At 48.4% G+C, this 27,442-nt stretch overlaps 1 protein-coding gene across 5 annotated transcripts in view; it reads right to left on the bottom strand.

Annotated features, from left to right (window-relative positions):
* Window positions 1-719: 719 nt before the first annotated feature.
* Window positions 720-27,442, bottom strand: part of LCA5L (lebercilin LCA5 like) — a 71,489-nt gene continuing 44,766 nt past the window's right edge. For all 5 annotated transcript variants that reach the window (XM_075334969.1, XM_075334970.1, XM_075334966.1 and 2 more), the window contains exons 5-8: window positions 25,501-25,591; window positions 21,943-22,043; window positions 3,358-3,421; window positions 720-1,533 (exon numbers count right to left, since the gene is read on the bottom strand). In XM_075334969.1, coding sequence (XP_075191084.1) covers window positions 956-1,533; window positions 3,358-3,421; window positions 21,943-22,043; window positions 25,501-25,591 — 834 coding nt within the window. In that variant the 3' untranslated portion in view covers window positions 720-955. The remainder of the gene's footprint in view (window positions 1,534-3,357; window positions 3,422-21,942; window positions 22,044-25,500; window positions 25,592-27,442) is intronic.

The following is a 27,442-nucleotide window of genomic DNA, read 5'->3' as shown; positions in this document are numbered from 1 at the left end:
TACTTTCACACATCCGGATTTTTGCTCTGCGGCACAATACGGTGTTCTGCAGAAAAACCGCAACCGGCTTTTGTAACGCCGGTTGTGGTTTTTTTTTGCATAGACTTACATTAGTGCCGTATTGTGCTGCAGGGGCTTGCGTTCGGTCCGGTTTTTGCCGCATGCGTCAAATTTAGCCGATGCCGCGGCCGGATCGAACGTTCCCTGCAACGTTTTTTGCTCCGGCAAAAAACACCGCATCGCGCCGCATCCGGCCGCTGCGGCGCATTTTTAAATGCATACCTATGGAGGCCGGATGCGGCGCGATGCGGAAAAAAACGCATCCGGCCGCCGCATGCGTTTTTTTCCACTGCGCATGCTCAGTAGCATGCCGCAACCGGAAAAAAACGGACGGGCCGCATGTAAAAACTTATGCAAAGGATGCGGTGTTTTCGCCGCATCCGTTGCATAGTTTTCACAGCCGGATTGAGCCGCAGAGCTCAAACCGGATGTGTGAAAGTAGCCTTATTGAGTGTGTGGACAGGTGTCTATTATACAGGTAACAATTTCAAACAGGTGCAATTAATAGTTAATGAGTGTAGAGTATGAGAGCCAAAATTCTTGCTGGTTTATCAGTGATGAAATACTTATTTCATGCAATAAAATGCAAATTAATTATTTGAAAATCATATAATGTAATTTTCTAGATTTTTTTTTTTATTCTGCCTGTCACAGTTGAAGTTACCTACGATAAAAATTACAGACCTCTCCATTCTTTTAGGCATGGAAACTTGCAAAATCGGCAGTATATCAAATACTAATTTTCCCCACTGCATATGGTGTTTCTACATAAGAGGACGGTGCTGATAATCAGGGTTGGGTTACATTTTATTACACATAACTACAAGCCGCTATGGGACGCATTCTCACCACGGCCGGTTAGTTCACACTTGCTATTCTGGTTACTTTCCTAACTCTATAAATTGAACTCTTTCTCAGAATTAACAAAATCACTTGAAAAACTATTCTGGATGTCGTATCCAGGTCCAAAAAGTTCCTCCATCAAGTTTTTCTTCCTTTGGCTCAAAGAAACTTCTGGACGATTTGCCGTCGTCTTGTTCCCATTGCCGGTCTCAATTTCTGGCAGTGAAAATTCTTCATAACTAAGAGCGGAATCGGGTTGAAGCTTTAAGGTTTTGCAGCTTTGGACTTTGTATAATCCAGAGATCGGCCCGGCTGCCGGGAGGCCTTGGTGGAGGTTCTCTGTGGCGGCAGTGAATATGTAATGTCTACTGAGCCTCGGGAGCAAAGATCTTCTATGACCGGACACTGTCTTATTTCCTATCCCAGAGCGCAGTTCCTCTTCATTACACAAATTATCTGGATGGTTCTGCCCATTAGGTCTTGCGTCCCCCAGTCCCAAATCTTCCTCTAATATCAGCTGGTTTGGTCTCTCTGTTGAGCTTTCTTTGTCTTGCTCTTTGTAATTGTCTCCATCTATGTCCAAAAGGCCAATACTTTTCTCGTCCTGCAAGACGTCTTGTGTCGGACAATCTGAAAAATAAAACAAAATATAAAAATTTAGTATAATATGAGGCAAACATTTCTAGTTCCCAATCTAATATATAAAGCTTAGCGTGTGTGTATGTGTGTTTGTATATATGCATGTTTGTGTGTGTGTGTATGATTAAAGGAATCCGCACCGTCATTTACAATCACAACATTTTGCACAGACACCCCATCTGACTCAGGGAACGACACAGACTATGTTTGAGGGGAAAATTTAACCCTGCGCTTTACAGTTATTCGCCAAAAAACCTGCCTCCAATAAAGTCAATGGAGCTGGGAGCTACAGGTCATTAATAGGAGCTGTGATTGCTTGCTATAGGCAACAAAGGACATTCTTAGTATACGAAGCTTATGTGTGAGGTAATATGATGTCGGTTGAGAAAAAGAGAGACAGACAGACAGAGACAGGCAAACAAGGAGCAAGACAGAGAGAGAGAGAGAGACAGAGGCAGACAGGGAGAGAGACAAAGAAAGAGAGACAGAGAGACGGATAGGGACAGACAGACAGAGACAAAGACAGACAGCGAGAGACAGACAGAGAAAGATAAAGACAGGCAGAGAGAGACAGAGACAGACAGACAGAGAGACACACACAGAGAGAGACAGAGAGGCAGACAGGGAGAGAGACAAAGAAAGAAAGACAGAGAGACGGATAGGGAAAGACAGACAGACGAAGACAGACAGAGAGAGACTGAGAGATACAGACAGAGAGAGAGTGGCAGACAGGGAGAGAGACAGACAGAGAGAAACAAAGAGACAGAGAGAGATGGATAGAGAGACAGACAGACAGAGAGATAGAAATCAACAGAGAGAGACAGGCAGAGAAACAGACAGAGAAAGAGAGAGACAGCGAGATGGATAAAGAGACAGACAAAGAGAGATGGATAAAGAGAGAGACAGAGAGAGAAACAGAGAGACAGACAGAGAGAGAGTAAGATAGAGGGAGAGTGGGAGAGAGACAGAGATACTTAGTTACTATCCTGGGCAATGCCGGGTACTACAGCTAGTAAAAGAATGACGGGTACTACAGCTAGCATTTAGAATCACAAAATTTTGCACAGACACCGCATTTGACTCAGGGAATGTCGAAGACTATGTTTTGACAGGAAAATTTACCCCACACTTTACAGTTACTCTCCAAAAAACCTGCTTACATTAAAGTCAATGGAGCTGGGAGCTACATGCTATTAATAGGAGCTGTGATTGGTTGCTATAGGCAACAAAGGAAATTGTTAGTGTAAGAAGCTTATGTGTGAGGTAATATGATATCGGTAGAGACAGACAAACACAGAGACACACAACAGAGACAGAGACACACAGAAACAGACACGCAAAGGCACAGACACAGAGACACACAGAGACAGAGACACACAGAGCCAGACACACACAGAGACTGAGACACACAGACACACAGAGATGCACAAAGACACACAGAGACAGAGATGCACAAAGACACACAGACACACAGAGAGTGGGACAGACAGAGAGGGAGACAGACAAACAGAGAGGGGGAGACAGACTGACTATGATTTTAATGGTAAGTTGCACAAATTTTCTTGATTGCGCAACTTGTCTAAGAATTGCTGTTATGTGACACCTGTCACCATGTAGCCGTAAAATAAATATCCAGGAGACATAACTGAGGGTCGGCACAACACACAGTTCTAAGAAAAGATGCAGAATTCATATTTATAACAGATTACAAGTATTGACTAAAATAGACGTGTGACATTGGAGTTCTCCTGTAGGCTTCATTGCTGGCCGGATCTGGAGGAGAGGTGACCGGACTTTTCTCTGACACTCACTCACCTTCACCGCTCATCTGAGAATTACCGTCTTCCTCTCTAGCGCTCTCATGTTCTGATTCAGAGCTCTGTAACAATATTTACGTTTGATACGATATAAACTTAGACTGCGGCTAAGATGGAAAACGATATAATATAGTGAGCGAGCTGACATTAGCTTGTCACATTGCCCCAATGTAATTCATAAAGTGACGCCTCTAAAGGGGTATTCCGATCTTAGAGATTTCGGGCATACTGTAAATGTCTTATAGATGCAAGTCTCCTTTTTCCAGTAGATGTAAATGGAGAGAACATGCACAGCCTTCCCGCCATTCATTCTCCCGCAGCATCCTCTTCAACAGGCGGGATGGAGGTCGAGGGTCTCCTATGTTTGGACATAGGTCCAGTTTCCCAACTCTGTCACCCACACCTATCAGACATGTATAGAATATCCTGTAAGAGGTGAGTCAGGTGTTACTACGTCCTCTTTATAATTCAAGAAGGGACAGAGCTGAAGGTACCCCATAAAGTGCAGCACCCTGTACACCACTTTCATAACCTGAACATCTGTGCCGCCCCTGCGTCAGCAGCCGGGCTGCTCGGATCCGGATCCGCGGTGGCTTGAGGGACGTACAGACCCGGGGGTCGTGCAGCCACTCAAATAAAGGGTGGGCTATGTACAAGGGACGGTGTGGAAAGTTCGTGACGCCTCCCGTGGTGTGTGGTAAGGGTAAAGTACCACCGCTGCGGCTGGGATTACCCGGTGGCGATGATGTGGGCAGCCAGGCGTCCACAGGTAGGGGGGATGCCCTGGGACTCGGTGATGGTGTCAGGAAGGTGCTGTTGGGCCGGTAAGGGTTAATTATGTACTCAGTCCAATAACGCTGCCGCGAACCGTGGTAAACCAAAGTTCTTGATGCCACTGCAGCAGGGAGGGAACACGCCAGGATCCCGTGCCCGTTGGTGTTGCTTGTTAGCCTGTGACCTTGTCCTTGGCACCTCTTTCTGTAGTTGGTCCCTTTCAGCTTAAAACTAAACGGGTCCGCTCATCCGTATGACTAACGGAAGGAGCTTGCTCTCAGGGTTCACGCTTGGGATTTTCTGGACTATGCAGTGGGAAAGTCCTATCACCCTCGTTGCGCTAGTACCCCGATTTTGGAGCGGGTGGAGAACGGATCTTGAAGGCTCCATCCTCGTCGGGTGAATTACCAGGACGCCTGAAGCTACTTCCTCGCCTGGGGTCCCGTACCCCATCATGCCCTGGCCCCTGCCTGGTGATGGCACAAGGCCGCCGGCTGTTCTCCTCGACAGTCCGTGCCCCTTGTTACGATTCCCTGTGACTGGGGTTCCAACTCCTACCATGCCCAGACCAACGTATGCCACCTAGTAAACAAGGATCCCAGCTCCTGACCTCTCCTCTTGAGAGTCTTTCCTCAACTGACTGTCTCCTAACACTCCTGACCTCCCCTTAACCAACCCCCAAGTGGCCAGCCCTATTCACTTCAGGCTGTCCACTGGTGTGTCTGGTGGGTGTGGTGCAGAGTGTTCCTAGGGTTTTGATTAGCTTGTTCTTAGCAACACCAAAGGTCAGGGACCCGTAACCAAAGATGAGTGGATACAGTGCACAAGGGCAGATTGCACAATACCCTGTGACGACCTGATAGGCCAGGGCGCCACACATCCAGGAGGAGACATCATCTGGATGCATCATGCCTTATACATCAGGCCACAAGCACCTGGCACTCCTCTCATGGCAGGTGTCGCGATTCCTCTGTGCGGAGCATCATGCACACAGGGGCTGCTCGCTGCACTACAAAGCCGGAAGTCACATTTTTTCTTTGTGGAGAGCATCTTGCAGACAGGTGATGCTCCGTTGCACCTTCCTGCACTACAGAGTCGGCAGTGACATGTTTCCTTTGTGCAGAGCATCATGCATTTGGAGATGCTCTGCTGTGTTTCGTTGAACACTAGCTGACAGGTTGTTTGACAGCACAGGATTCCATGCAGGTTCTGGGAGGTGCTGATTACTCAGGTGTTCCATCTTCCTGGTAATTGCTCTGTTTCATTACTGAGCATGCTCTCCCAAAACCTCGCCAGTTGTACTCTCTGGTTCTGCAGTTGTGCTCTTGGCTTGTGCTTGTGTTCTGATCTAAGTTTTTTGACCCCAGACCGTTATTTGACTCCTCTCTGCCCGTTCCCTGTTGTTGTCGTTACCACCCGGCTTCTGACCTTGGACCGTTACCTGACCATGTCTCTGTCTGCTCCCTGAATCCATACGTACTCTCCTGGACTTCTGACCCTTGGCCTGTGACTTTACTGTGCTTCTGTTTACTCCCTGTGTCCTGACGTGTCCTCCTGTTACATGACTCCGGTTTGTCTGACTACCCTTCCGTCTATACTACCCATAAGTAGTGACTAGCATCACAGCAGCCCCCATTTTTGTCACCACTTCTCCTCCCTTTCTTTTACATCTCTTGCTTTACCATCTCCCTCTCTCTTATAACATAGGTCTACAAAAAAAACATTTCAGGTGTCAAGGTTATTTTGAATGGACTTAATGTATTTTGAGGGTACTGAATTAAAAAAATCCCATTACTTTTGCTGACTTGGTTCTAGTTTTTTGGATAATGGACATCCATGAAAATAATGCATCCCCCCAATGCGACTTGTGTGTGATAACAAATGTAATAGCTTTTGGTCTGCCTTTAGCAGCGGCTTAGGTAATTAAATATCACATGTAATTATTTTGTAATGCAATTTGTATCCCTACAGTGTTATAAAAGTGACTTTTTGAAGCAAGAATTCTACAGTGAAATTGCTGAGGAAAGATATATCGGCTACAGTAAAAATTTGTCAACCCAGTCTTGGTTTATACCCAAAAAGTTCTATCTGAGTAAGTATATAATAAATACATGTAAAAATTATGACTTCATCAAAAAGAGACTGCGTCAACACTGATGATGTATTTGTCACGGATGTGTCACGGCTGGCTGACAATTCAGTGGCAGTGAGTGCTAGAAAATCCCAGAGATTGGCAGCACGTATTCTTATCTAACAATTCTCTGTTTCTGCCGCTGCGGACCCTATGAGCCTGGGAGTTAGTTTTTCCTCTCAGATGCCAGACTCTGACTTCCTTTATTAACCTCACCCTGGGGTGGTTTGGGTGCAGTTTATAGTTTGTTGCTTGCTGAACTCTGGACAGGTCGTCTTCTGTTGCTCCAGACTTTTGATTGCTGCTGCTCAGATTAGTATTTTGACTTTTGCTATCTACCAGGGCTCTAGTGATTGCAGTTGTGTTTCCCCTGTATTGTTCCCTTGTTTCTTCCTTTAGTGTTAGTGGTGTTGACTTAGCACTCATGCCCTCCAACCTTATTTAGGACCCATTTCTCAGGTAAGACAGGGCAGAACCTGTATAGAGTTGGTGACGGCAGTGAGGCTGAGCTGCAGGTTGTTGTCAGGGGTCATTACGTCCCCTCTTCCCTAGCTATAAGGCATTGCCTCCCCCTTCCTGTGTATTGTCCTATACGGCTGGTATAGCCTCTCTCCCCTGCCGTGATAGTATTCTGTTACATCGGTGTCGAGAGTATTATTGGAAAACAGATATCACAGACCTTGTGAAGAATTTGACATTCTGATAAGGAATATCTAGGTACTGCCCTGCCAGGACCTTCCTCCTCAGTGATATAACCATAAGATCACCCTTCCGGCTCTCCTTGGCTCCTGAAGACTTCTGTACAGAGGGAACTTTTCTTTTTTTGTTTTGTACATATCTTACTGCATGCATTAGGGTTTTCTGTGTAGGAACATTATATGGGCCCTTTGCAGTCCAATAGCTTATGGAGATGCAATGACCAATACTGCCCTGTAAAAGGAAGTTGCTCCCTTACACCTTGGGCCCCTGCATAGGTTGCATCAGTGGTATGTCGATGCTTTGTGCTTAAGAATTCATGAACTCTAGGATAAAGAACTAAAGACCAATGGTGGCAGCCATATAAAATATCCTATTATTATTTCTTCTATTTTTAAGTCCTGAAGTAGTAGACATTGACATGTCAAGAGGTAAAGTCGCTGATTTTTGCAGAAAAAGGCTATAATTCTGTATTTCACTATGTTATCCTCCCACTTTTCCCCACCTTGTGGCTGAGCTCAAATAGGACGATAGACTGTAGCTTCAGTCTGATGGCCTTATACTTGGTTGAGTTGATGGGAAAGCAGAAAATAAGTTTATATTCTTATCACACCTGTGGACCTACAGACCAGCTATCACTGGAAAAAGAAGACCGGCAGGTCTGGACCAGGAGGTTATATTTTTCTATAGACGGTGCAGGCTGCTAAAATGTCTTTTGAGACAGCATAGACTACTGGTCTCTGCGGATGTCCAGAGACTGAATGCCGCAATGACCAAACACATTGGTTATGACGTCCCCAATGAAGAACTGGTCTTTGTTGCCGTCTTTCTCTGTAGGAAGGAAATGTACTTTAAAGTCAGATTGTAAGAGATCATTGAGCCAGATATAATCGGTGTAAATGATTACCGGGAGATGGGTTACTCCCAAAATATGAGCTCGCCCTGAGGAAGATTTACGCACGAAACGCGCGTCGGGGTTCGCAGCAAACAGGACCACCATACGATATATCAAGGTATCGGACCTTTCTATACATTTTATATACAGTTTATTTATTACTATCTATAATTATATTAACTATGTAGGTCCAGGTCTTACTAAGAACCTTAAAACATTATACCAGTGGGCCAACATTCCATATGGCATAATTTTACATATTTAAAAATTATCTGGTTGTATTTAATGGTCGGTATTTGCACTATGCACTTTAAGTACCTGTTTTTCTGCTGCTAACAAAAAAGGGAATATCTTTGTCTATGAATTGTTATTTATATAAAATAATATGATTTGTTTTTAATATATTTCTTTAATAAAATCTGGCATTTTATATTAACATACTTGTTATGGTCACTATCCCCCATTTTGTTTGGGTGTTTCATGCTTGCACTTAACTGGGGATTTTTGATTGGTAAGTTCACTACGGTGACTTTTTGCGGAGTTTGTGATTATTACTCCCAAAATATGTCTCCAATTTTTGAGCTGCAGGTTGGTGGCAATTCCTAGCCAGTGCTAGATTAGTTTTACTAGTCAGAATTGCAGGTTTTCTCAGAAAAAAGAAAAAAAAAAAAGGTCGGACCTTTCCCAAAGGCATTTTTTGTGATGACAGCTCTGAGTCCCACCGTAGATACATTTTCAGGGTGAATTGACAGCAGGAATCAGGACTGGGGCTGAAGCAAATTCCTTCTACAGTTTTTTTTTTTTTTTTTAAAGCCTCTAGGGCCTTAGTTGACAATTCTGAGATTCTTTAGGATTGGTCCCTTTAAAAGTCAATAGAAGGCGTGGAGGATGTACTCTGAATGGTGAATTTCAAAATTCTAGAAAAGGCTGGGGTCACAGTACAACTGACAGCAATTTCTGGGAATTTACAGTTGTGCTCAAAAGTTTATGACTCGCCCACCCCAGGGCTATGGGACACCCGGTGCCGGGCCGGATTAGTCCGGTGGTAGTCAGTGGTGGCTGGGCCCGGCTCCGTGGCCCTGGTGGGTGTCAGTAGAATATGTGGCTTAAGTTAAAGTTTGTGTTCGTGACGCCACCTGTGGTATGCGGCTAATAAGCCGCCGCTGCTGTGTGAGGCCTCCGGGATGATGTTATAGCAGCAATGGTAGTACTGCTCCCCACAGGTGGAGCAATGCCCGGGGCACGGTTGGTGCTTGTAAGTGTCTATGCAGATGAAATAACTGAGGCAACTTCAGAGGTGCAGTTCAAGTTCTTTTACTCACAGTTCTTGTCAGGGCAGGCAGAACCCTTGGACTGCTGGGACCGCTGTCAGGGACCTCCGTCTTCTGGGTGATTCAGAGTGTGAAATCCGGTTCCCTCTCTTTAGTGTCTCCTTCTCTGCTGTCTTCACTAGCCTTGCCTTAGGTAGATGGACTTGGCTTGGCCTCCATTACAGCCTCCAGGCTGGGGGGTCACCTGTCGGCTGATTACCCCTTTTCTGAAGGTCTGCTCTGGGTTCTGGCCCTGGGAGCTTGCAATTCCCTGGGCCTCGGTTTTTACTGTCTGGAGACTGTCTTTTCGCTCCTCCAGTTTCTAGGGACCGTCCCCTGTCGCAGCTGATCACTCCACCGATGTCACTGTGGAACGGGCCACCGCAGCCTGCAGCTACCCGTAGCGCCTCTGGGCCCTCGGCAGCGGTACCCAACAAGGACTGCTCGTGGTACCATACAGGACTACCCGCGGCCCTGCGACCCTTTCTTTCCTTCTCTTCTTTCTCCTCCTTGCCTGCCTCAGCAGGCCTCCTCCTCCCTCCTTTCTCTCGTTCTTCTCCTCCAACTACATGCTGCTTCTCTCACTCCCTGAGGTAAACTGAAACTAACTTGACCTTCCTTTCTCTATCTGCTCTCTGGTGGCTCCTCCCACCTCCCCAGTTGCTAAGCTACCACCCTATGGGAGCAGGGATGGGTCTTACAGCCCCTCTCAGCATGCAGCATGGGAGGGTTGCCTGCCACTTTCCCTGGTCCTGTGTGTCCCTAGCAATGGGTGTAGTGTGAATTTACCAGGGGACCGGAGTTCACTCTCTTCCTCTCCCAGAATGGGGCATCACACCGCTTGATGGGGTGCAATGACCTGTGGCGACGGAAGCCTCAGGGGCGCCACACTCCCCCACAGCAAATCCCAGCACGTCCTCGGGCTGAAAAACAACAAAAACATATGGAGAAACTGCAAAACATTTTTGGTATGCAAAAACATAAAACAATAAAACATTTCTTCCCTTTATGGGAGGCACAAATTCTTTAACGTTGCAAACTTCTTATAAAGAAACTATATGTGCACTTCCAGTTCATTGCACGGTTTGGGCACTTCCCCCATAATTCTGGTAGGGGGCACAACGGGTGCAACTATGTACATTTTCGGCTACAAGTCCAGTAGCCCGGCAGTTCGTTTCTTTCAATTAACACTAATGGGACAAATCAACCAGCCATTAAGTCCAATGGCCTGGTTACATAGGACACATAAACAACATACCAGCCACTAAGTCCAATGGCCTGGTAGGACACAACACATACACTTCCACCGGGGCCCACATTCCAGTTCAGTGGCCCGGTAACACATAGCATGGGGGGTGACGTCTTCAAAAAGCATCAGGGGCAGTACAGCAGGAAAGGGTGTCATCTTCGAAAAGAATAAGGGGCAAAACACGAGGGACTTCTTCAAAAAGAATTAGGGGCTATGTACAGTTCAGCTGCTTCTTACTTCTTTACATGTAGGGATTCTTCTCTGGCTCCCCACCTGGCAGCAGGTAGACAGCGGTCAGCACAGTCTGCGTCTGCTGGTCTTGGCGGGCCGCGCCTGGCATGGCGGCGGCCTGTATTGGAGTCGCTGCTGCGGTGTGGATGGGCGCCGCTCCGGAGGCAAAATCTTGGCGGGCCGCACCTGGCGTGGCTGCGGCCTGGATCGGCGTCGCCGTGCCGGGCGTCTCTCCAGGGACCGCGGGCATGGCAGCGGGGGTTGGGGCACCCGCACCGGCAGGGGCATTAAATGACTCACCCCTCAGTAGCATCTCCGGTGTTCTGGCGGTCGCTGCTCCGCGCGTCGCTTGCCGGATCTGCTGCATCACCTTCGCTGCGATAAGGTACATTTTCTTTATCTGCTGGTCTGGCATTTAGACTCTCTCTGCCAGCCTGCCAGCTTATCTAGTCGCCATTTCTTTTTCTTCCGCTTTCTATGGCGGGCACCGCTTCGCGCGCTTTTCTTGGACAAGGGGGCGGGGCTTCTCTTCGCGCCCTTTCTTCTTTCACGCCCCCCTTCTTCCCGCTCTCAGCTGCGCTAATGGCGGCGGTTTCTCAGTAAAGTACACAGTCTGTCACACGGTTCTTCAGGCGCACAGTACCCGGTTAGACCGGGCACGAAATCCTGTTCGTGACGCCAAAGTTGACTCGCCCACCCCAGGGCTATGGGACACCCGGTGCCGGGCCGGATTAGTCCGGTGGTAGTCAGTGGTGGCTGGGCCCGGCTCCGTGGCCCTGGTGGGTGTCAGTAGAATATGTGGCTTAAGTTAAAGTTTGTGTTCGTGACGCCACCTGTGGTATGCGGCTAATAAGCCGCCGCTGCTGTGTGAGGCCTCCGGGATGATGTTATAGCAGCAATGGTAGTACTGCTCCCCACAGGTGGAGCAATGCCCGGGGCACGGTTGGTGCTTGTAAGTGTCTATGCAGATGAAATAACTGAGGCAACTTCAGAGGTGCAGTTCAAGTTCTTTTACTCACAGTTCTTGTCAGGGCAGGCAGAACCCTTGGACTGCTGGGACCGCTGTCAGGGACCTCCGTCTTCTGGGTGATTCAGAGTGTGAAATCCGGTTCCCTCTCTTTAGTGTCTCCTTCTCTGCTGTCTTCACTAGCCTTGCCTTAGGTAGATGGACTTGGCTTGGCCTCCATTACAGCCTCCAGGCTGGGGGGTCACCTGTCGGCTGATTACCCCTTTTCTGAAGGTCTGCTCTGGGTTCTGGCCCTGGGAGCTTGCAATTCCCTGGGCCTCGGTTTTTACTGTCTGGAGACTGTCTTTTCGCTCCTCCAGTTTCTAGGGACCGTCCCCTGTCGCAGCTGATCACTCCACCGATGTCACTGTGGAACGGGCCACCGCAGCCTGCAGCTACCCGTAGCGCCTCTGGGCCCTCGGCAGCGGTACCCAACAAGGACTGCTCGTGGTACCATACAGGACTACCCGCGGCCCTGCGACCCTTTCTTTCCTTCTCTTCTTTCTCCTCCTTGCCTGCCTCAGCAGGCCTCCTCCTCCCTCCTTTCTCTCGTTCTTCTCCTCCAACTACATGCTGCTTCTCTCACTCCCTGAGGTAAACTGAAACTAACTTGACCTTCCTTTCTCTATCTGCTCTCTGGTGGCTCCTCCCACCTCCCCAGTTGCTAAGCTACCACCCTATGGGAGCAGGGATGGGTCTTACAGCCCCTCTCAGCATGCAGCATGGGAGGGTTGCCTGCCACTTTCCCTGGTCCTGTGTGTCCCTAGCAATGGGTGTAGTGTGAATTTACCAGGGGACCGGAGTTCACTCTCTTCCTCTCCCAGAATGGGGCATCACACCGCTTGATGGGGTGCAATGACCTGTGGCGACGGAAGCCTCAGGGGCGCCACATTTACACACCCCGGCAGATTTTTTGCTTTTTTGGCCTTTTTTTTTCCAGAGAATATGAATGAGAACACAAAATCTTTTTTTCCGCTCATGGTTATGGTCGGGTGAAGCCATTTATTGTCAAACTACTGTGTTTTCTCGTTTTAAGTCATAATGACAACCAAAAACATACAAATGACCCTGATCAAAAGTTCCCATACCCTGGTGATTTTGGCCTGACAACATGCACAGCAGTTGACAAAATGGGTTTGAATGGCTAATAAAGGCAACTTCATCACCTGTGACCTATTTGCTTGTAATCAGTGTGTCTGCATAAAAGCTGAGTGAGTTTCTGGGATCGAGACAGACTCTTGCATCTTTCATCCAGCCATTAACGTTTCTAGATTGTGAGTCACGGGGAAAGCAAAAGAATTGTAAACAGATCTACAAGAAAAGATAGTTGAACTGTATAAAACAGAAAAGGGATACAAAAAGATATCCAAAGAATTGATAATGCCAGTCAGCAGTGTTCAAACTGTGATTAACAAATGGAAAATCAGGGGCTCTGTAAAAAACAAACCACGATTAAGTAGACCAACAAACATTTCGGCCACAACTGCCAGGAAAATTGTTTGGGATGTGTAATGCTGCCACCAGGGGGAGCCAGAGCTCTGCAGCAGACGACACTACACAGAGCAATGAGAACCAGGAAGGAAATGCACAGCGTTCTCATGCACTGCCTAATCAGCACAGCTGAGAGGCAGAACTGCAGGGTATGTGAGGAATAGTCAGACAGGCTGGGTCAAACACCGTACGGGCAGAAGCAGGACCAGAGGAGCGAGCAGAAGTGAAGTCAAAGTCAGGCTAAGGTCAGTACCAGAGGAAGCAACCGAGTGGGGAAATAGGAGGGGGGACACAGGACAGGAGGGACGACCAGGGGACAGAACACAGACAAGGGCACGGGGGCACAGGAACAGACAGATCAGGATATCACTCACAGGACCAGCAATCACAGGCAAAGCAGAGCTAAGCTTATAGCCGGCGCTGGTTCACTGGAAGTGTCAGCTTTTAAGGCATCCAGGGGCCGGAAGTGAGGCCCTAGAGAAGGCTCCGCCCCCTAGCCATGTGGATAGGGAGGCGAATCATGACAGTACCCCCTCCTCATGGGGGGGCCACCGGACCCCCAGGCTTCCCAGGATACTTACGGTGGAAAGCCGCAATTAACCGATCGGCCCGCACGAAGCGAGCCGGCACCCAGGACCGGTCCTCCGGACCTTAACCCTTCCAATGAATCAGATACTGGAGGGAACTACGAACCAAACAAGAGTCGATAATACGCTGAATTTCGTACTCCTCCTCACCGTCCACCAGTATCGGGAGCCGGAGGGGTCTGAGAATCCACCACCGAAGAGACAAATGGCTTAAGCAACGAGGTATGAAATACATTGGGAATACGCAAGGTCTTAGGCAGTTGCAACCGAAAGGCCACCGGGTTCATCACTTCGATGATCTCATAGGGCCCTATAAACTTAGGACCCAACTTAGCAGACGGAACCCTGAGCCTGATATTCCGAGTGGACAGCCACACTTTGTCCCCCACCTGAAAGGGGGGTCCCAGAGAACGGCGTTTGTCCGCTTGGCGTTTCTGGGACCGTTGAGCCGTCACGATGCACCGCCGTACCTCCTTCCACACCTCCCCCAGATGCTGAACGATGGAGTCGGCCCCTGGACACCCCGAATCCACTCTAGAGAAGGTCCCGAAGTGAGGGTGAAACCCGTAATTACAGAAGAAGGGAGAAGTTCCCGTAGACTGATGGACTCTGCTATTGAATGCAAACTCCGCAAGGGGCAAAAACGTACACCAATCCTCCTGCTGAGCAGAAACCAAGCACCGCAGGATTTGCTCAAGGGTCTGATTCGTTCTTTCCATCTGCCCATTGGACTGATGGACTTGGGATGATAGGCGGACGAGAAGGACAACTCAATTCCCAACCGCCTGCACAAGGCCCTCCAAAACCAAGAAATGAATTGTACCCCCCTGTCAGACACAATATTCAGGGGCAACCCATGTAACCGAACCACCTGGTCAATAAAGTGGTTGGCAAGGGCCGCAGCAGAAGGTAGACCGGAGAGGGGAACAAAATGTGCCTGTTTACTAAAATGATCCACCACCACCCAGATCACAGTCATACCATTTGAGACAGGGAGGTCTGTAATGAAATCCATGGACAAGTGGGTCCATGGTCTTTCAGGAACAGGTAATGGAACCAGTTCCCCGGCCGGCCGGTTACGACATACCTTAGCACGGGCACATGTAGCACAGTCAGACACAAACCGAGCAACATCTGAGTGAAGAGACGGCCACCAAAACAGTCGAGCAACAGCCCTGCGAGTGACTGTAACTCCAGGATGGCCACTAAGTACGGACTCATGGAACTCTTGAAGTACTCGTAACCGGAGGTGCAAAGGGACAAACAGTTTAGTATCTGGAGCGGAAGATGGCGCTGAGGACTGGGCCTCCCTGACCTCAGCCTCTAACTCGGACGACAAGGCAGTGACCACCTCAGAGTCAATGAAGTTCATAGCGGACCCACAGTCAACAAAGGCAGTAGCAGACCAGACCGACTCCTTGACCCGGAGGTCGACATTCAGAAGTATCTTATTGGAGGAGAGGAAAGGTACCTGATAGTCTGGGCAACCTCCTCGACCGTTACCCAGACTTAGAAGTTTCCCGACGACTGTTTAGCGGAGGGGCAAGCCGGGCAGTCTTTCCTCCAGTGTCCATGGTGTCCACAATAGAAGCACAGCTTGAGATCCTGGCGTCTTCTCCTCTCCTTCTCATCTGGACTGATGGCTCCAACTTCCATCTGTTCCATAGCCGGCAAAGAAGGTGCCCTAGGTAGAGGGGGCAGAATCTCACGCATGGTTCCCCTTCTTTCCCGTAATCTGCGGTCCATACGAACTGCCTCCGTCATCGCATCATCCAAGGTGCTGGGAGGAGGGTGCAGAGCCAAAGCGTCTTTCAGGGAGTCCGAAAGACCTCTCCGGAATTGGCACCTGAGTGCAGAATCATTCCACCGTACCTCAGTGGACCACTGCTGAAACTCAGAACAATATAGCTCAGCAGTGTGGTTTCCCTGAGTGAGACACATGATCCTGTCCTCAGCCACCCGTACACGGTCTGGTTCGTCATATATCACCCCGAGGGAGTCAAAGAAGAGGTCAACCGAATGCCGTTCCGGGGCCGAAGGGGATAGGGAAAACGCCCAGGTCTGGGGACCCCCTCTAAGTAACGACATGATGATCCCCACCCGCTGGGTCTCATTCCCCGAGGACCGAGGCCGGAGAGTGAAAAGAAGCCTGCAACTCTCCCTAAATGTCCGAAATAGGTTTTTCTCCCCCGAGAATTTATCGGGGAGCATCACCGTGGGTTCGGGGGAGGTCAGTTGGACATCAGTGGGACTATGCTGTCCTACGGTTTGTGAGATAACTGCCACTGAGGTGGCCTTCGCAGAAGTAGAAACCTCACTCTGCAGAATGTTGTGTGAAGCTACCAGGGTGCGATGCTCTGCTGCCAAATCCTGCACCAGCTGTGTAAGGTTTGCTACTTGCTTGCACAAAGTACTGAGTGGATCCATTACAGTCTGTTATCCTGCAAAGTTGGATCCCACTACCAAGAATTAAATGGCTTTTTTTTTTTCCTATGGGAGATAAAGCCTATTGGGGCCGGCTATACTGTAATGCTGCCACCAGGGGGAGCCAGAGCTCTGCAGCAGACGACACTACACAGAGCAATGAGAACCAGGAAGGAAATGCACAGCGTTCTCATGCACTGCCTAATCAGCACAGCTGAGAGGCAGAACTGCAGGGTATGTGAGGAATAGTCAGACAGGCTGGGTCAAACACCGTACGGGCAGAAGCAGGACCGGAGGAGCGAGCAGCAGCGAAGTCAAAGTCAGGCTAAGGTCAGTACCAGAGGAAGCAACCGAGTGGGGAAATAGGAGGGGGGACACAGGACAGGAGGGACGACCAGGGGACAGAACACAGACAAGGGCACGGGGCCACAGGAACAGACAGATCAGGATATCACTCACAGGACAAGCAATCACAGGCAAAGCAGAGCTAAGCTTATAGCCGGTGCTGGTTTACTGGAAGTGTCAGCTTTTAAGGCATCCAGGGGCCGGAAGTGAGGCCCTAGAGAAGGCTCCGCCCCCTAGCCATGTGGATAGGGAGGCGAATCATGACAGGATGCAAATAAAACCCACAAATAACATCAGCTGAAATACAAAAGTCATTGAAAACTAGCGGTTCGGCTGTTTCAAGATGCACAATAAGGAGGCACTTGAAGAAAAATGGGCTGCATAGTTGAGTCGCCAGAAGAAAGCCATTACTACGCAAATGTCACCAAGTATCTCACCTAAAATACGCCAAACAGCACAGAGGCAAACCTCCAAACGTCTGGAACAAGGTAATTTGGAGTGTTGAGACCAAAATCAAACTTTTTGGCCACAACCATAAATGTTACATACAACCATAAATGTTACATTTGGAGAGTTGTCAACAAGGCCTATGATGAAAGGAATACCATTCCTACTGTAAAGCATGGAGGTGGATCACTGATGATGTAGGGATGTGTGAGCTACAAAGGCACAGGAAACTTGGTCAAAGTTGAAGGAAAGATGAATGCAGCATGTTATCAGCAAATACTGGAGGCAAATTTGCACTCATCAGCCCGGAAGCTGCGCAATGTTCGTACTTGGACATTCCAACATGACAACAATCCAAAACACAAGGCCAAGTTGACATGTCATTGGCTACAGCAGAACAAAGTGAAGGTTCTGGAGTGGCCATCTCAGTCTCCTGACTTCAATATCAATGAGTGACTCTTGGGAGAACTCAAGCGTGCAGATCATGCAAGAAAGCCCAAGAATTTACAGGAGCTGGCGGCTTTTTGCAAAGATGAATGGGCAGCTTTACCATCTGAGAAAATAAAGAGCCTCATCCACAACTATCACAAAAGAGTGGTGAACATTGATGTTAGAGGGGGCAATACACGATAGGACTCTAACATTTTCAGCAAAATCAGGAAAGGGATTAAGAAATCCCTGCATATCCTATGAAAAAGGTGACATGAGAGCATGAGACTCATGTGGAAATAGTGGACTCCTTTGGTTACAAATTGCTTGTGTAACACTCTGGGGTCGAGGGGGTTTCACCCGACTCGTCGCCGGGCCGGGGGTCACAGATCCTCTGCGTCGTCACAGGCTGGCCTGGCTCGGTTTCATGACCCCGAGGCGTACAGGAGGGAGGAAAGGCGGTGGACGGGAGGAAGTATGGAGGATGAGGGTGGTAGTAACAGTGATGAAAGTCTTTTTAGATCGTGACGCCACCTGTGGTCCTCGGCCAGAGATGGGCCGCCACCCATGCTGCTCTCCGGGGCCGATGGTGAAGGTCGCAGCCGGGATGGTGTCGCTCCCCACAGGCGGAGCAGGGTTACCCCAAGGAAGGTGACTGAGGACGGACGGGGGTGGTGGTCGTCCCCGTCGGCGCCGCAGCCCTGGGCACCGGTAAAGGAGAGGCAGAGACAGGGGCTGCGGCTCCAGGTCTTTTACTCACTGATAGTTCAGGCGCTGTCCCAGAGTACCAGTCTTTGCCACGATGGGCTCCAGCCGATTCCGGATAGTCGGCGGTCACCGCCAGTGCCCGTGGAAGTCTTCCTAGTGAAGTGTCCCCCATCTACTATCCGGAACCTGGTCTGAGTCTCCATATCCAAGCCACGGGCTCCATGAAGAAAGAGAAACACTCAACTCCTGTTGTCTGTGCGAGATGTTATCCCAAGCTGTGCCCGGGAAAGTCCGCTCTCGTGAGATGGTTGCGCCTACTCCTTACCCCAAGTGGTGCTGCCCCCATTGGTTGTCCTAGCGACTGGGGAAGTCCCTTGCTTCGTGATGGCTAACTTCCCTGTCTGCCCTAGTCCACCCCCCTGTGGGAAAGCACCTTACTGTTTTATGTGTGTGGTTTTGTGAAGGCACCGGCAGTTAACCCCCTCCTAACTCGGGATGGATATTACCCCTTAAAGGAGGTGTAATACCCTGTGGCACCTGAAGCCTCAGGGGCGCCACACTTGGGCTAAGCTTAAGTTATAACCCGTGAGACCTCCTGGTGTTCACTCTCCACCCCTGTACAGCAGGGCGGGCGTTATGAGGGGCAGACTGGGCATTTGCCCAGGGCCCCCAGTCCTCTTTAGTCTACCGCAGTGTAGAGTCTTTAGTGCTGCACTCAGAACATGCAGATCGCAGGTCCGTAGTTTATGTTCCACTTCGGCCTCTGTGATGGAGTTACAATTCAAGACTGCAATACCATGGATGACACCTGAACCTTTTCCCCTAGGCCTCCTGATGTTCCGAAAACGGGCGTGGAAACACGTGAGGCCGTGCATATTGCACCAACTTAAGGGAAGTGTTTCACTATGGGCTGATTACACCTTAGAGTTATTTAACAGGACAAGGTTATGGGTCTGCTTATGGGCCAGCTGTATTGTATGTGCCTAGATGTTATGGGCCTATCTGCACATCTTTTTGCATTAGCCCCAGCTTATGGTAATGTGGGCTTGGGGATTGCTGGATCACAGTAATGCATCTTATTTAAATGTATTATGTGTGGAACTAGTAATCAATGTAATCAGTTATTTATATGTTACTGTCATCTTTAAGCATTAATTGTATGCTATTGTGTCAGGTGATATTTGTCCCTGATCAGGAAGGTATGACTATTTTTACTGTATTTTCCTGATTACTATTATGGCAAGCATGCATCAATAGTCCTATGAATGTCATTTGATTATGATTTGTCATTTATTGGCTCTTAATTATTTGCGCATGGTAGGGTGATTGAAGGGTGAGTGAGGGTTAGCTGATGTGGAACGGGGGCGCCCAGCTAAGTTAGGGTGTCATACCCTCCGTGAACCTGCCCTGAAGAAGCTGACACTATGTGACGCGAAACGCGCGTTGGAGGGGTTTTGTACATGTAATCATGGGTAAGATATTATGAATATTTATTAAGCCAACGTGTGCCTCTATTGATTGTGGATGTCTGAATGGCAGTTCTACCACAAATGGCTGTACCATTGTTATGATCCCTGATTGTAGAGCTCCATGGAATTGATGGCGCTATAATAATAATAATAAATAATAATAAAAAAAAAATAATAATAATTGTTTGGGCTACCTATTACTTTCCTTGGTGATTTTTTCCTGACCCCTGTCTCTCACATGCTTGTGGGTGTCTTCCCTGATTAACATCTATAGTACTTTTAATATTTTTTCACAATTGGTGTTTATTATATGCTGTTTTTAATCTTGTGCTCAATAAAAATACCTATTTTGCCTATAAAGCTCCTGTTTTTCATGGTTCTAATTCTATTATGGAGTGGATTTTTTCAAGCATTGAATGGTATTTTCTGAACTAGAGATGGGTGTCGGTTCAAAACTCATGGTCCTCCGTTGGTAGGCAGGAGTCCGATCTAGAGAATTACTAGGGCTATTATTGTCCACAGCCCTTTTCGGTGTCTGTGATTATTTCTTGACTTCTGCCCACTTGTATCACTTGTATCTAGCTACCCCTCACCCTGCATTGTTTACCCTTTTTATGCTTGCGTTTGCGGTTTTTACACCTGGGCGATTTTAATAATTATTATTAAAGATTAATTTTATAGGGATTTGTGTTTTTCACTTGTTAAATTTTTCCGTGAGTATCCCAATACTATTTGATTTGTTAGCCAATTGAAGCTGTAAATCCTCTGAACTGGGCTAGAAACCCCAAGACAGGTTGAGAATTTGTCACTAGGAGTTTTGCACAAAACTCACCAATTGTGACGGTTGCATCAGACGCTGTTCACACTACAGATCCTGACACTCCACCCTATAGTTTCTCTGGTGATTCTGAGGTGCACAGGCAGGCTCGGGCGACCTTCAGCTAAGGGATCATTCATATTCAGACTAGCAAGAGTTAACCTCTGCTAGACTGCTGATTACTTCTGGGATCACATGTTGTTGGAAGCCTATCACATTTTCTCGCTTCCTATTTAAGATGGTGGAATCTGTCTTCCCATGCCGACTATAGTCTATTGCTGTATAGGTCTGTGTGCTGTTCTGCCCCAGTCCTGCTAGTGATTATATTGTGTGGTGCTTGGAGTTGTTATGGAGTTATCCCGTTGTCTTGTTGTTTCCTCCCTGCTCTTATTTTCCCTCTTATTGCCTTATACCTTTGTGTGAGCGTGCTGTGTGATAGCGTTTTGGTTTTCCCTGTTTGTCTATTTCTGTGGGCTTAATCAAACTCCTGTCCTGGCCCTCCCCTGGGATTGGGGGTATAAATTCAGGGCTGGTCAGGAGCAGGGCCAAGAAGGCGCCTCAGTCATCCTCACCATTAGAAGTAACTCTTACATCAGCAATAGCTAGGGCCCCTCTAGCCTGAGGGCCAGTCTAGGAGCCCCTGTTCCCTGTTTTCTCCATAACCACAGTGACATTATTGCTGTGTTAATCTAGCTTTAGGCCACAGACCGGTTTCTCCCCTATGACTGGAAGTAGAACGCTGCCAAGAGGAATACAGTTAATTTCCTCCCAGCAGCGGGATTCTCAGTGCAGGCGCTGGGCAGGTTCAGAACACTATTAACCTGCGGATTCATCTCATATCTCCAGATTAATTGTATTTTTTTTTTACATTACAGGTTACCTGTAAATGATTGCCAATTGGTACATTTTTCTGATCAGCGGTCGTTTACTGACTGGTCAAAACTCACCTCAATGCACTGAATTGCCCGTAGTGCTGTTATTTATATATTTATATAATATTTATGATATTTCAGAATCAAAATCTGAGGCCCCACTTTGAATTTTGCCCAGGGCCACAATTTGTTTAAAACCATCATTGTTGTACAGGGATCAGGACTCCACTGCAACATCTCTGAAGTATAGTCGGACAAGCTGAGGTCAGGGCTGGTGGAGCTCAAACAATACATAGTCAGATAGAAGTTGGAGGAATGGTCAGGGCAGGCGGCAAACAAAATTCCAGATTTGTAATTGGAAGAAAACACTGAATATTTGGACAAACCAGAACTATAAATGTTTGTTTTCAGACAAGGAGCAAGGGTGAGAATCCGTCTAGTGTCCTGAGTCAGCTGGGCATTGCTTGGGGAATATGGACTAAGGTTTAAAGGGCCATTTAAGAAACGCGAAGTCAGCAGCAGACATCGCAATTGGAGGAAAATGTCAGAAGCCACGTGACCACCAGAGGAATACATGGGAAATTTGCCAGCAGATGTCTTGGAAATGGTAAGAAATAAAGAGTATATACCGTAGTAGATGTAGCTTAGTGTAAATGTGCAGAACGTTTTGTCATTAAGTTATGCTTGTGGTATGTTATGTACCTTGTCTTGGAGATCGATGTATTCTTCAGCTTCGAGGACACCTGGCTGTCTTGGTGTAATCATCTCGCCCTCAGTCTGCGTGCTCCTAGTGAAAGTCAATCCTGCAAAGCCAAATAACACAAGTCAGTGATCTCTGACCCTAGCAGCAGTAGTGCTCCAGAGCTGTACTTCCTACTCTTAGGCCCCCTTCACACGTCAATATAAAACAAGTAAGTGAAAAAATGGTACAAGAGTCATCAGTGTTTTGGGTCAGTGTCATCAGTGGGTCATTCATGTGTCCTTTTTTACCATCGGTTGTCATCAGTTTTTATTTCCAGTATGGATAAAGAAATCTCCTATAGATTGCAATGTTAAACACGTACAGCACACGGTGTATATACCGATGCCATCCGTGTGCTGTACATGCTTTTCATGGACCCACAGACCTGTATTGGCCCTTGTGATCCGTGCTGCTAAAAAAAAAATGGACAAGTGTCACGGCCGTCTCTCTGCATTTAGAGTTTTGGGACAGGATCTAGGCCAGAGTCTCTCTTTGCCATCTGGGACTCTTCATATTAAACATATTTTCCTTTATTTTGGTGCTTCTAGGGTTAATGTCAGTTTTCCTTTCCAGCAGCTTCTGATTCCTGGCCTCAGGTGCTTCCATTTGTATTAGTGCAGCGGTGGGATTAGTGATCCTCACCTGCCAGCTCACTAGCAAGGGTTATCGCAGGGCTTCATAGGGTTTCAAGTATCCTGCTTTGCAACAGGTGCAGAACCTGTATAGGGCTTGCTATTAGTGGCAGGTGCAGTTGCAGATGAGTGTAGGAGGTATCCCATCATTCCTGTCCCTAAAGGCGGCTTTGCACACTACGACATTGCAGGTGCGATGTCGGTGGGGTCAAATTGAAAGTGACGCACATCCGGCATCGCATGCGACATCGTAGTGTGTAAAGCCTAGATGATACGATTAACGAGCGCAAAAGCGTCGTAATCGTATCATCGGTGCAGCGTCGGCGTAATCCATAATTACGCTGACGCGACGGTCTGATGTTGTTCCTCGTTCCTGCAGTAGCACACATCGCTGTGTGTGAAGCCGCAGGAGCAAGGAACATCTCCTACCGGCGTCACCGCGGCTTCCGTAGGATATGAGGAAGGAAGGAGGTGGGCAGGATGTTTACATCCTGCTCATCTCCGCCCCTCCGCTGCTATTGGCCGCCTGCCGTGTGACGTCGCTATGACGCCGCACGACCCGTCCCCTTAGGAAGGAGGCGGGTCGCCGGCCACAGCGACGGTCGCAGGGCGGGTGAGTGCGTGTGAAGCTGGCGTAGCGATAATTTTCGCTACGCCAGCTATCACACGATATCGTACCTGCGACGGGGGCGGGGACTATCGCGTGCGACATCGCAGCATCGGCTTGCGATGTCGCAACGTGCAAAGCCCGCCTAACTCCATGGCCCATTGTTGTTAATATGTCCCCGATGCACCCCTTATATGTTGTAGTGAACTCCTTGTTTGTTGTGTGTATCACCGTGCGCCGGACCTTCCCTAAGACCGTGCATGACAACATATCTCCGTGTGTGTTGCACAGACTCTCGGTCCACTTAAAAAGACAGATATATGAGCTGCCCCATAGGTTATAATTAGCAATGACCGGGCACTACCATGCTCGGGTGCTTAGTACTCGTAATGAGCAGTTGGATGCTTGGATGGGTGCAACTCGTGTGCCTACTATAATGGAAGTCAATTGGGGAAAAATGCTCGAGTCCCCCATTGACTTCCACTATAGTTGGGTACTCGAGTCAAGCCAATCTGATCATCCAACTGCTCGATAAGAGTACTGAGCACACGCGCATTGTAGTGCCCGCTCATCACTAGTTACGAGTACCGAGCACCTGAGCATGGTAGTGCCCGCTCATCACTAGTTACGAGTACAGAGCACCCGAGCATGGTAGTGCCCGCTCATCACTAGTTACGAGTACAGAGCACCCGAGCATGGTAGTGCCCGCTCATCACTAGTTACGAGTACAGAGCACCCGAGCATGGTAGTGCCCGCTCATCACTAGTTATGAGTACTGAGCACCTGAGCATGGTAGTGTCCGCTCATCACTAGTTACGAGTACTGAGCACCCGAGCATGGTAGTGCCCGCTCATCACTAGTTACGAGTACAGAGCACCTGATCATGGTAGTGCTCGCTCATCACTAGTTACGAGTACTGAGCACTTGAGCATGGTAGTGCCTACTTATCACTAGTTACAAGTACTGAGCACCTGAGCATGGTAGTGCCCACTTATCACTAGTTACGAGTACTGAGCACTTGAGCATGGTAGTGCCCGCTCATCACTAATTATGAGTACTGAGCACCCGAGCATGGTAGTGCTCACTCATGATTAGTTATGAGTACCGAGCACCCGAGCATGGTAGTGCTCACTCACCACTAGTTACAAGTACTGAGCACCCGAGCATGGTAGTGCTCGCTCATCACTAGTTATGAGTACTGAGCACCCGAGCATGGTAGTGCTCACTCATAACTAGTTATGAGTACTGAGCACCTGAGCATGGTAGTGCCCGCTCATCACTAGTTACGAGTACTGAGCACCCGAGCATGGTAGTGCTCGCTCATCACTAGTTATGAGTACAGAGAACCTGAGCATGGTAGTGCTCGCTCATCACTAGTTATGAGTACAGAGCACCCGAGCATGGTAGTGCCCACTCATCACTAGTTACGAGTACTGAGCACCCGAGCATGGTAGTGGTCGCTCATCACTAGTTATGAGTACAGAGCACCTGAGCATGGTAGTGCTCGCTCATCACTAGTTATGAGTACAGAGCACCTGAGCATGGTAGTGCTCGCTCATCACTAGTTATGAGTACTGAGCACCCGAGCATGGTAGTGCCCGCTCATCACTAGTTACGAGTACTGAGCACCCGAGCATGGTAGTGCCCGCTCATCACTAGTTACGAGTACTGAGCACCCGAGCATGGTAGTGCCCGCTCATCACTAGTTATGAGTACAGAGCACCCGAGCATGGTAGTGCTCGCTCATCACTAGTTATGAGTACAGAGCACCTGAGCATGGTAGTGCTCGCTCATCACTAGTTATGAGTACAGAGCACCTGAGCATGGTAGTGCTCGCTCATCACTAGTTATGAGTACAGGGCACCTGAGCATGGTACTGCCCGCTCATCACTAGTTACGAGTACTGAGCACCTGAGCATGGTAGTGCCCGCTCATCACTAGTTACCAGTACTGATCACCTGAGCATGGTAGTGCCCGCTCATCACTAGTTACGAGTACTCAGCACCTGAGCATGGTAGTGCCCGCTCATCACTAGTTACCAGTACTGATCACCTGAGCATGGTAGTGCTCACTCATCACTGGTTACGAGTACTGAGCACCCGAGCATGGTAGTGCTCACTCATCACTGGTTACGAGTACTGAGCACCCGAGCATGGTAGTGCTCACTCATCACTGGTTACGAGTACTGAGCACCCGAGCATGGAAGTGCTCACTCATCACTAGTTATGAGTACTGAGCACAGTACAGATCTGCAATGACCGTTCATCACTCACACCTACCTCCGTTACCATTCAGGCCACTGTATTTCCATAGGTTCCTTGGCAATCGATGGGCATAGATGTTTTTTATATGCAGTTCTCTCTCCTTCTCCTTAAAGGGAAATGCGAATTAAAAGTTATTATATTTTTTATTATGATACATCTCTACATTACATGGCGGGATAATGGGAATTAAAGGGAGCCGCCGTCTGGTTTCACGCACTGACCTAGCTGGAAATGGGCTTGTGCATATACAGAGGAGCCAGTCAGAGATGGCAGAGACGCAGCTTAACATAAAAGGGAAGAACAGTTGGAGCCTTTGATAGTCAGTGGATGTATGCTACCTTTTTTTATCTCATTAGGCCGTGTGGCTGAGCTAATGTCACTTACAGCTGGAGAAGGACTAAAGAAGCCACCAACATTGACGGAAATAAATATCAGGTTAGCAATATCTATGGTAATAGTTGTGTGTATGGCATTAGTACCGAGAATACCCCATATGTTGTTCCTCTCTACCAGGTAGCAGCTAACCACAGGCATAACATAATGGATGGATGTGATATAACAGAGGAATGCAGGAAGAGGATCTTTGTGGCCCCTGCTGGTCAGAAGGGGTATTGCAATATTGGAAAGAGGGCCGACATGTCTGGGGAACCTAACGCCCCATCGACTAAGGCCCTATTTAGCATAGAAACAGCAGAGCTTATAAATACTTTTTTTACACATTGAGTTAAGGGAATAACATTATGCATGGCTGGTTAGGCAGGGAGTTTAGTAATATAGATGTGATTGCTGCTGGGTTGGAGGCCATAGAAGACCAGCCATAGGCAGCAACCGGCCTGTAGCCTGTAAGAAGCCTTGTTGGGGGCTGTAGTGAGGAGGAGCACATCACCACTTGCCGTGGGAATGGGGAAGGTGAATATTAGTTTATTTATACTCTAAAGGCTACTTTACACACTGCGATATCGGTCCCGATATCGCTAGTGTGGGTACCCGCCCCCATCTGTTGCGCGACACGGGCAAATCGCTGCCCGTGCCGCACAACATTGCCCAGACCCGTCACACATACTTACCTGCCCAGCAACGTCGCTGTGACCGGCGAACCGCCTCCTTTCTAAGGGGGCGGTCCGTGCGGCGTCACAGCGACGTCACTGAGCGGCCGCCCAATAGCAGCGGAGGGGCGGAGATGAGCGGGATGTAACATCCCGCCCACCTCCTTCCTTCCTCATAGCGGCCGGGACGCAGGTAAGGAGAGCTTCCTCGTTCCTGCGGCGTCACACATAGCGATGTGTGCTGCCGCAGGAGCGACGAACTACATCGTTACTGCTGCAGTAACGATAATCGAGAATGGACCCCCATGTCACCGATGAGCGATTTTGCACGTTTTTGCAACGATGCAAAATCGCTCATCGGTGTCACACGCAGCAACATCGCTAATGCGGCCGGATGTGCGTCACAAATTCCGTGACCCCAACGACTCCGCATTAGCGATGTCGCAGCGTGTAAAGCCCCCTTAAGTCGAGACACAATAAGGGGCATTAATATAAGGAGGCACAATAAGGCCCTGTGCGCATTGGAAAACGGAATTTTCTTAAGAAAATTCCGCAGGGTCTGAAAGATTACCGCACCCGCGGTAAAAAACTGCGGCAAACTGCACCCGAATACCGCATGCGGTATGCCGCAGTTTTACCGTGGTATTGTTCGCGGTATTGCCGCGGTTTTTCCGCACGCGGGTTGGTACAGATGTTTTAATGCATTCAATGCAATAAAGCACATTGAAAAAAAAAAGAAAGAAAAAAAGTTCCTTCTGAGATAGATAGATATAGATTAGATAGATAGATAGAGGGATAGATATAGATAGATATAGATTAGATAGAGAGATAGAGGGATAGATATAGATAGATATAGATTAGATAGAGAGATAGAGGGATAGAGAGATAGATATAGATAGGATAGATAGATA

Source organism: Anomaloglossus baeobatrachus, chromosome 2 (assembly GCF_048569485.1).
Source record: "Anomaloglossus baeobatrachus isolate aAnoBae1 chromosome 2, aAnoBae1.hap1, whole genome shotgun sequence".
NCBI classification, from domain to species: Eukaryota; Metazoa; Chordata; class Amphibia; order Anura; family Aromobatidae; genus Anomaloglossus; species Anomaloglossus baeobatrachus.
The sequence above is the reverse complement of the archived record's forward strand: the minus strand, read 5'-3'. Positions and strand labels throughout refer to the sequence as shown.